The sequence below is a fragment of the Cyclopterus lumpus genome, chromosome 24, assembly GCF_009769545.1.
Source record: "Cyclopterus lumpus isolate fCycLum1 chromosome 24, fCycLum1.pri, whole genome shotgun sequence".
NCBI lineage: Eukaryota > Metazoa > Chordata > Actinopteri > Perciformes > Cyclopteridae > Cyclopterus > Cyclopterus lumpus.
Genome location: NC_046989.1, coordinates 2751256 through 2761277, shown reverse-complemented (window position 1 = coordinate 2761277; position 10022 = coordinate 2751256). Strand labels below are relative to the sequence as shown.

General features: G+C 42.6%; 2 protein-coding genes across 5 annotated transcripts in view; one reads left to right on the top strand and one right to left on the bottom strand.

Annotated features, from left to right (window-relative positions):
- Positions 1 to 1650: 1650 nt before the first annotated feature.
- pex3 (peroxisomal biogenesis factor 3) lies at positions 1651 to 6903 on the bottom strand. 3 transcript variants are annotated; one of them, XM_034528291.1, is made up of 12 exons: positions 6677 to 6903; positions 5825 to 5956; positions 5637 to 5718; positions 5479 to 5522; positions 5245 to 5366; positions 5066 to 5132; positions 4873 to 4927; positions 4566 to 4704; positions 4397 to 4467; positions 4042 to 4164; positions 3559 to 3655; positions 1651 to 2950 (listed from the first exon to the last, which is right to left on the bottom strand). In XM_034528291.1, exons 1-12 carry the CDS (start codon positions 6747 to 6749, stop codon positions 2867 to 2869), a joined length of 1089 nt encoding a protein of 362 aa, XP_034384182.1. In that variant the 5' UTR covers positions 6750 to 6903; the 3' UTR covers positions 1651 to 2866. The 3 variants fall into 3 exon arrangements, 2 of the variants coding, with proteins under 2 accessions (XP_034384182.1, XP_034384183.1); XR_004609059.1 differs by having other exon boundaries at positions 2923 to 2950; positions 3559 to 3923; positions 6677 to 6874; XM_034528292.1 differs by lacking the exon at positions 4042 to 4164 and having other exon boundaries at positions 6677 to 6874.
- Positions 6904 to 7591: 688 nt separating this feature from the next.
- adat2 (adenosine deaminase tRNA specific 2) overlaps positions 7592 to 10022 on the top strand; it is a 5654-nt gene continuing 3223 nt past the window's right edge. For both annotated transcript variants that reach the window (XM_034528336.1, XM_034528337.1), the window contains exon 1: positions 7592 to 7816. In XM_034528336.1, the coding sequence (XP_034384227.1) occupies positions 7748 to 7816 (69 nt within the window). In that variant the 5' untranslated portion in view covers positions 7592 to 7747. The remainder of the gene's footprint in view (positions 7817 to 10022) is intronic.

The following is a 10022-nucleotide window of genomic DNA, read 5'->3' as shown; positions in this document are numbered from 1 at the left end:
TGAAAGTACAGAATCTTAAGAACTTCTCCTATAAAGACAAGTTATAGTATTAAAGCTGTGTTTTCATTCATTATCATATGGAGTACTAATAATACTTTTATCTAATCATAAATACATTTGTTTTCAATAAATTGAAGAGTCTTTCATCAAATTAGAGGCGGACGTCTTAATAAATGTAAATGATATACATATATATATATATTTATATATATATATAAATATATACATATATTAACTGATGTTGCATGACAGCAGATCCGTTGTGATATTTCTTTCTTTTAACCATTTAATCTACTCACCAATAAATAAATAAAAATGCTTCATCTCTCTCCTTATAAGGTAATAAAACTGTGAGAGGGTCAGTAGAGAAGATGATGTCACTTTCTGAGTCACTGAACATGATTATGTATTCAGTTTCACACACACACACACACACACACACACACACACACACAATAGTTTTAATGGTGTCAAGTATTTGTCTTAATGATAATAAATCAATAAACCCGTTGCAGTGCCGCTGAAGATCTTTTATCCGCCGGCCTTTTCCTCTGTTTGCACTTTCGTCCCGATGAGAGCGTTCGGCAACAGTTCCTTCAAAGTAACAGCGTTTCCTGTTGGCCGGAGGTCAAAGGGGAAACCCGGGGAACATCTTTGGCTCCGTGTTATTTGTGCCAAAAACATTTAAGAGCATAATTGTCACGAAAGAATTCACCGGGACTTCCACAAGGAAATATTCCAATGAAGCTTTTCCCCCTTTTCTCCAAAATGTGACGATGCATTCAGGCGTCGACCTGCACCAACGGACATTTCAATGCGGGAGTTCCTTCAGACGGCCGATGACACAACGAGACACTCGGACTTACGATGCTTTCTTCGATGAATTGCTATAACTTTTGGTGACTTTTATTTTGAAATTGTCCAATTTACTGGAATATATGTGTATATATATATATATATATATGTTCCCATCAGCTGCAGTTATGCAGCAGTGTTTTCACGTCAATACATTTCACAATAAAAGCCCTGAACATGTAATTATTATTACATGTCCATTCGTGTTCATTATTATTAATGTTAAAAGTATGTGTGGTGGAATAACAGTAAGATAACAAAGATTTTGACATAAAAATTTAAAAAAGCATTCAATATATAACAATTTGAAGTTTAACTTAGTCGCGGTTTGATTGACATTGTTAACAGTGTGATCATTTATTTATATATATATATATATATATATATATATATATATATATATATATATACACACTTCAACAATCCGACATTCTCCCTAATTATTTCTCAGCATCTTTAATATCTGTCTTGCAAAATATGCAAAAAGGGGCGTAAAAGGGAGTTTTGGGATAATAATTAAACATAATCGTTCCTGTTATTACATTTTAAATTAGGTGGAAGAATAAGTCGAAACTTTAAGGAAGTGTGTTCGATACCGGGAGTTCCCGTTCTTCAATTACGTCCAACGTCGCAGGTAATATTGGCCAATTAATCCGGGGAAATTTTACAGCCGCACGGCTCACGTCGGGTTTCTGGCAGAACGGCGCCCCCTGCTGACCCCGACGAGTCACCGGCTTAAACACAAAAAAACACAACACAAAAAAACATTTAAAAGCACAACGGCAAACAAAAATGTATATTTAAATCATACTTTATTATCTCTTCAATAGATTTCTACAAACATACACAGGACGCTTCGAAAAGGCATCGCATCGATTAATACGCACAGAGATTTACATTCCGGCCGCGTTGCCCCGGCGGCCAATCGGTGGAGCCGAAACCCGTCACCTGACCACCGTCGTCTCCACAGACGTGGGGGAGCGTGCGTTTCGTAACTTTTTGACTCGGCTGTATGCATTCATCCCTGGACTTCAGCGGATTGATTATTATTATTATTATTGTTATTATTTTTCCCCCCTTTCCGGAGCACGACTCACACCGGTCCCAGATATTGTTTTGGCTTAATTTGATTAGTCACATCCAGACAGACCTAGTGGGAAAAACAACAACAACAACAACAACAACAACTAAAAGAAGCGGTGTAAACATATATTAATATATTCTCCCATTTGTGAGGAAAACAATTTAAAAAACATCAGTGCGGCCATTACTGTAGTTTTAGGGTGTAAATCCACAGGAGGAAACTGTGTTGGAATGAAGCCCAGAGGAGGACAACAGAGGGAGAACAGCGACACCTTCTGGCCAAAAGAAGAACCGCAGGTACAACTTCACATCGCCGCTGTGTGCATCGATTCCACAATGACGATTTGATCTTACTCTTTATATCGTGTTTTTAAAAGTTGTAATCTACCAAAATGTACCTCACAAGCCGTCGAATTTAATTTAATTTCTTTTCTAATCAAAAACAAAATGGTTTAGCACCAAAAACATATTTAATCAAACACCACCGTGCGCCATCGGTCCAACGCATCCCTCTGACACCTGAATTTAGTTGTGAAAGAGCAAATCGAGTAAATCGAGAACAGAAATCACGTCCGCTGATAGAAACAGGGGGAAAAAAAAAATCATCCTAAAAAATCTGTCACCTCGTTTGAAGAAACGGGAGAACGGCGCCGAGCGATCCTTCATCGCGCTTTTTTCGGGTTCGTGCGTTTGTTTCCCACCTCTCGGGAGTAGATAAGACTCCACTTCCCAGAATGCAGTGTGGTCCGAGGGGTTTTAAGTCTCTTCTTCCCACGCCAGGTTCAAAATCCACAGGAAGGACTCGTTATTTCTGCCGTCGCAGAGAGAAAAGTCTTCGGGGGGTTCGGAGGAGAAGAGAGATCACAGAAAGGAAAGAGGGATGAATGTTTTCCATCCCTCTTTTCTCCTCCTCCTCACGCTTGGCCGGTTATTTCTGCAGCTCGTGTGGAGCGCTGAACGTCTCGTAGACGTTGGCTGCGAACTCCTTCACCTGGTCGTTCATCAGCAGGTCCTGAGATGGAAAACAACAATAATAATAAATACAGTAAAAAAGAAATAGACAAAATGTGATTAAAATCAGAAGCTTTCAGTTAATTACGATCGGACCGGCTGTTTGATGCCGAAGCTGTTGGTGCGTGACTGATGGTTCCAGAGAAGTTAGGATACCAGAAACGTACTCATTGATATCATTAAAACTCATACGTTAAACTATTATATTAATTTTTTACTGCATAGAGCTTGAACGCATCACAATGCAACTCAATGCAACCTGTGGAGATGTTCAATAACAAGCACGGCCACCTCGTCACAATTTGTGCATAAACCTAGTTAAGTATCGGTTCTTGTGGCGTCCATTGCATCCAAAAGGTATTTATATATATATATATAAATGTATATAAATATATATATATATGTATATAAATATATGTATATATATATAAATATATATATATATATAAATATATATATATATTTATATATATAAATATATATTTATATACATATATATATATATATATATATATATATGTATATAAATATATATATATATATATTTATTTTTATATATATATATATATATAAATATATATATATATATATATTTATATTTATATTCACCTGGACGAAGTGGCTCGGCGTCTCACTGCAGATGTAGTTGATCTGACCGTTGACGATGGGGATGATCTTGGCCAGCGGCAGACTGACTGCAGACAGGCTGGATGGAACAAAAGGAAGGTCACAGAGAGGTCACATGGAGGTCACATGGAGGTCACATAGAGGTCAACATGGAGGTCAACATGGAGGTCACATGGAGGTCACATGGAGGTCAACATGGAGGTCACATGGAGGTCAACATGGAGGTCAACATGGAGGTCAACATGGAGGTCAACATGGAGGTCACATGGAGGTCACATGGAGGTCAACATGGAGGTCACATGGAGGTCACATGGAGGTCAGAGGTTAGACTTCAAAGAAAGTTGTGTCTGTTACAAAAGTCAGCAAATGAAAAGCCTTCGTCATAAATGTGAAACAACTGAGAGGTTTGACGGACACAATAATTGCGCAATCGGTGGTTCTGGTGTATTAATAGAATCAGCTGACCTGTCGGGTGCAAAGCTGGAGGCGGAGTCACCAGGAGGCGGGCGGAAGAACTCGGCCAGGTTGTCGAGAAGTCGAGAGAAACCGCGGTTTAACGTGGCGTTGAGGACGGTGTTGAAGTCTGGACTGGAGTCACAGACACACAGACACACAGACACACACACACACACACACAGAACACAGAACACACACACACAGATCAGAACCACACATACGCACATTAGAACCACAGAATACACACACACAGACACACACACATCAGAACCACGGAACGCACACACGCACATCAGAACCACACACACGTGCATGCACAACCAAACACACACACACACACACACACACACACACACTCTCTTACCTGTCCAGCATGTCTCTCGTCTCGTTCAACAGTCGGATGGTCGCGAGGTCGTTTTCTGTGAGACCGCACGCCTGAACAGAGGAGACACTCAGGTTACTGGGGTTCCGCTGCGTTGTTGTCTGTTTGTGTGTTGTTGTTGTTGTTGTTGTTGTTGTTTTGGCGCTCCGACCTGGTCGGCGAGCGCGTCCTCGGCGTCGGCCAGCATGTACCAGGACATCGGCCGCTCCGAGCCGGCCTCCACCTCCGCCCGGATCCAGCTCAGCTGCTGCTCCAGCTCCAGCAGAGACAGGCTCTGCTTCAGGGACACGCTGCACAGCAACAGGCTTCAGACTACGACTACAGACTACGACTACAGACTACAGACTACAGACTACACGCTTCATTTAAATGAAGCTCTGTTCACATTCATCGCCTAAAACAATTAAAAAAAGATGAAGCAACAATTTGATCAAATGCAACCGCAAATAAAGACTCACCCTCCCAGAGCGCTCTGCACCGCCTTCTTCACGACCGTCATCAACTCTATCAGACCTGCAGACACACACACACACACACACACACACACACGCACACATGTTTAATGGAGCCCGATGAGTGTGTGTGTGTGTGGGGGAGGGGGTGGGGGGGTGGGGGCCTGTCTGAGTGTGTGTGTGTGTGTGTCCATCCTACCGTCTCCCAGTAGGTGTTGGATGCTGGACAGGTACTGCTGCTGGACCTCCGGAGGAGCCAGAGGATTCTGGGAGATTTAAAATAATAATAATAATAAAATAATGAAGACTTATAATCTGTGTTTTTTTACCACGAGAGAGGAACTCTCTCGATATGGAATCAACCACGCGGCTCCTCACCGCGGTGTTCTTGCCCGCGGAGTTGTCCAGGTACAGGTACCCCCCGATGACGTTCAACTGGACTCTCAGCAGAACCACCAGCATGCAGGTGCTGTAGACCGCCACCACGGTGCGGGTGAAACCTGGACCGGACCAAGCGGCACACGTCAGGGGGGGGGGTCGAGTGGCGGATCTCGAATCTCAAGTTGTTGTTTTTCTTTTTCGTATTTTATGTTTATTGTTTTTCCGACTTACTGATGATCTTTAAATCTTCCCAGATTTCCAGCTTGTTGGCCGGTCTGAAACACACGAGGCAGCGTTCAGAGCGCACTTTCATATTCCTCCACATAAAGCACATGAAGCGCCACGCGGTGGTGAAGCGGCGCGGCATCGAACAACGCGGCTCTACTCACTTGGCCTTGAGGAGAGCGGTGAGGCTCTCTGAGTTCAGCTGGTTGACGACGGCTTCTTTCAGCGAAGGGAGCATCGACAGCACTGCGACACACACACACACACACACACACACACGGTGTTATTTGGTTTATTGTTTTGGTGCCGATGGTGATAATAAGGCACAGAACTAGAAAGGGGGGGGGGTCACCGGTCATGTTGCAGGTCCTCTGGTTGCTCTCGAAGTGGAACTGCCGTCGGGCCTGAGCGATGTACTCCGTCGCCTCGTTCTCCTGGAACTCGCCCATCTTCTTCTGGGCATATTTACCCAGGACGTAAACTCCTGGGGATCAAATATATATATTACACAACATACATAATGTACATGCACCTCGAGCCCCAGTCACACTTTAATGTGCAGCTGTTTGTCATATTTTGGGATGGATGACGCCAACAGTATGAATTCTTGAGACACAAATTGTATTTATTTTATGAATTTTATTTATTCAGGGTTTGTTTTACCCTGAATAAATTATGCCCACTAAATCTCCTAAATACCTTATATTATAAAATATTATATATAATATACTATGATATAATATATATTATAATTATTATATTGTATACAATATATTATTATATAATATATACATTACATTATAATATATATATGAACTATAATAAAGTATATATATTATACAATATAGTATAATTATAATATGTACGCTTTAGATGCTTGATTATCATTAATTATTATTATTAATATAAATACTTGACACAAGTAGAAATCCCGTTTTAGTTGCTGCTCAGCAGTTTATTTACATCCAATATTAATCCGACATGTTTTTCTTCCTCGTTTCAGTTCATGAGTTCACGAGCGTGACGTCACGCCGGACTCGATTAAAATTAATTAATAAAAGCTCGTGAAACACGCGGATTTAAAAAAAATAATAAAAAAACGCACGCGCTCTAAAACGTTAAATTGTGACATAATTCCAGGGCAGTGAGACGTGTTGGCTAAAGCTGCTAGCTAGCTCAGAAGCTAACCGGAAGGCCAGTTTACCTCCAACTACAACGCCGGTGAAAATAAACTTCCTCTTGTGGCGTTTAATAAAACTCCAGACCGACGAAAACATCCTGGAAAGTTGAAGGTTCACAAACTACAACCCCACGCGGTACTTTTTAAACTTTGTGTTCGGCTCGTTGGGAACTTCTCGCCACCATGCTAACTGTCAGAAGAGCCAACGTCTGTCGGAGCAACGTAAACAGCAACACCTTCCGGTTTACAGATTTCAAAATAAAATACACAAATTATAGATCTTCAGGCGAAGACAAAATATATTTTTGCATTATTCTCTGAACGGGTGATATTTGGATTATTTAGCCATGACAGAACATTTTTAGAAAAGGGCAGATATCATAAATGTATTTATTATTACGTTTTTGTGGGTTTTTTTTTTATTACAAAGAGTTTTAAATGTTTCTTAAAACTCTTAAATGCTGTTCTAACAAAAAAGGGCACGAGAACAGTCGCGGCATGCATTGCCTGTGATGTGTTTGTAATTACACAATCAGAGTTTTTATTTTATTATATTTTGTTTCTGTCTATTTTTTTTATTCTCTGCGGTCTCCCCCCTGGCATGTAAGTTTAAATGTATTTACATGTATTTTGCCGTTTCATATTAACAATGTATTACATTTGTACATGTGCAATTGTTTATATAGTATTATAGTATTAAAAAACTGACATTCGCCCCCAAACAGTTTCGGGCGTTGTTTTTCCTCCTATCACTATTGTTTTAAAGTTCCTAAACCTTTATGAAAAGAACATAAATCATGGCTAGAAGTAGAGAGAACTAAAGTAAATAAAACATATATATTCTATCTACCTTTATTGTATACGTGAAGTCCCTTCATTTCCGGTTTATATCCAGCGTGACTGCTTCAGAAACGTCGGCGTGGACGTGAGGATTTGCGCTGGCCTGTCGAGCTCGATTGGTCATGTCTGGATCCGGTCCGTCCAATATTGTCTTCCCCCTTCCCGCGAGTGTGGGTGCGCGACGTGTGTGAATTAAAGAGCACGTGACTGTAACACAGTGAAGTAAAGTAATAAGCTTTCAAACACATCATTCGGATGACGGCGGAAGGTTTTCATCCGAGTGGGGAGGACATTGAGAAGTGGATGTCCAGCGCCTTTGACATGGTGAGGGATCAATGCGTTTAATCGATTAGTTTGACTATAATGCACGACGAGAAGGCCTTGACCTGATTGACTGGAGCTACAGCTACTCTCTCGCGGACACAATTGTCATATATATATCTATATCTATATAGATATATATAGATATGCTGACCTGACTGTTACTGTGAAGCTGCTGCTACATGTTGACCTGACTGTTACTGTGAAGCTGCTGCTCCATGTTGACCTGACTGTTACTGTGAAGCTGCTGCTACATGTTGACCTGACTGTTACTGTGAAGCTGCTGCTGCATGTTGACCTGACTGTTACTGTGAAGCTGCTGCTACATGTTGACCTGACTGTTACTGTGAAGCTGCTGCTGCATGTTGACCTGACTGTTACTGTGAAGCTGCTGCTGCATGTTGACCTGACTGTTACTGTGAAGCTGCTGCTGCATGTTGACCTGACTGTTACTGTGAAGCTGCTGCTACATGTTGACCTGACTGTTACTGTGAAGCTGCTGCTGCATGTTGACCTGACTGTTACTGTGAAGCTGCATGTTGACCTGACTGTTACTGTGAAGCTGCTGCTGCATGTTGACCTGACTGTTACTGTGAAGCTGCTGCTGCATGTTGACCTGACTGTTACTGTGAAGCTGCTGCTACATGTTGACCTGACTGTTACTGTGACGCTGCTGCTGCATGTTGACCTGACTGTTACTGTGAAGCTGCATGTTGACCTGACTACCTGTGAAGCTGCATGTTGACCTGACTGTTACTGTGAAGCTGTTGTTGCATGTTGACCTGACTACCTGTGAAGCTGCATGTTGATCTGACTGTTACTGTGAAGCTGCTGCTGCATGTTGACCTGACTGTTACTGTGAAGCTGCATGTTGATCTGACTGTTACTGTGAAGCTGCTGCTGCATGTTGACCTGACTACCTGTGAAGCTGCATGTTGACCTGACTGTTACTGTGAAGCTGTTGTTGCATGTTGACCTGACTACCTGTGAAGCTGCATGTTGATCTGACTGTTACTGTGAAGCTGCTGCTGCATGTTGACCTGACTGTTACTGTGAAGCTGCATGTTGATCTGACTGTTACTGTGAAGCTGCTGCTGCATGTTGACCTGACTGTTACTGTGAAGCTGCTGCTGCATGTTGACCTGACTGTTACTGTGAAGCTGCTGCTGCATGTTGACCTGACTGTTACTGCAAAGCTGCTGCTCCATGTTGACCTGACTGTTACTGTGAAGCTGCATGTTGACCTGACTGTTACTGTGAAGCTGCTGCTGCATGTTGACCTGACTGTTACTGTGAAGCTGCATGTTGATCTGACTGTTACTGTGAAGCTGCTGCTGCATGTTGACCTGACTGTTACTGTGAAGCTGCTGCTGCATGTTGACCTGACTGTTACTGTGAAGCTGCTGCTGCATGTTGACCTGACTGTTACTGTGAAGCTGCTGCTCCATGTTGACCTGACTGTTACTGTGAAGCTGCTGCTGCATGTTGACCTGACTGTTACTGTGAAGCTGCATGTTGACCTGACTGTTACTGCAAAGCTGCTGCTCCATGTTGACCTGACTGTTACTGTGAAGCTGCATGTTGACCTGACTGTTACTGTGAAGCTGCATGTTGATCTGACTGTTACTGTGACGCTGCTGCTGCATGTTGACCTGACTCCCTGTGAAGCTGCTGCTGCATGTTGACCTGACTGTTACTGTGAAGCTGCTGCTGCATGTTGACCTGACTGTTACTGCAAAGCTGCTGCTCCATGTTGACCTGACTGTTACTGTGAAGCTGCATGTTGACCTGACTGTTACTGTGAAGCTGCTGCTGCATGTTGACCTGACTGTTACTGCAAAGCTGCTGCTCCATGTTGACCTGACTGTTACTGTGAAGCTGCATGTTGACCTGACTGTTACTGTGAAGCTGCTGCTACATGTTGACCTGACTGTTACTGTGAAGCTGCTGCTGCATGTTGACCTGACTGTTACTGTGAAGCTGCTGCTGCATGTTGACCTGACTGTTACTGTGAAGCTGCTGCTACATGTTGACCTGACTGTTACTGTGAAGCTGCTGCTGCATGTTGACCTGACTGTTACTGCAAAGCTGCTGCTCCATGTTGACCTGACTGTTACTGTGAAGCTGCATGTTGACCTGACTGTTACTGTGAAGCTGCTGCTCCATGTTGACCTGACTGTTACTGTGAAGCTGCATGTTGACCTGACTG

What these genes read in the sequence shown, in the direction of transcription:
- pex3 (XM_034528291.1), bottom strand. Translation starts at nt 6,749, where the DNA reads ATGTTTTCGTCGGTCTGGAGTTTTATTAAACGCCACAAGAGGAAGTTT. An exon ending in CCGCGGGCAAGAACACCGCG is followed by an intron (nt 5,133 to 5,244) that starts GTGAGGAGCCGC and finishes TAAATCTCCCAG; the next exon opens with AATCCTCTGGCTCCTCCGGA. An exon ending in TCCAGCTTTGCACCCGACAG is followed by an intron (nt 3,656 to 4,041) that starts GTCAGCTGATTC and finishes TGTTCCATCCAG; the next exon opens with CCTGTCTGCAGTCAGTCTGC.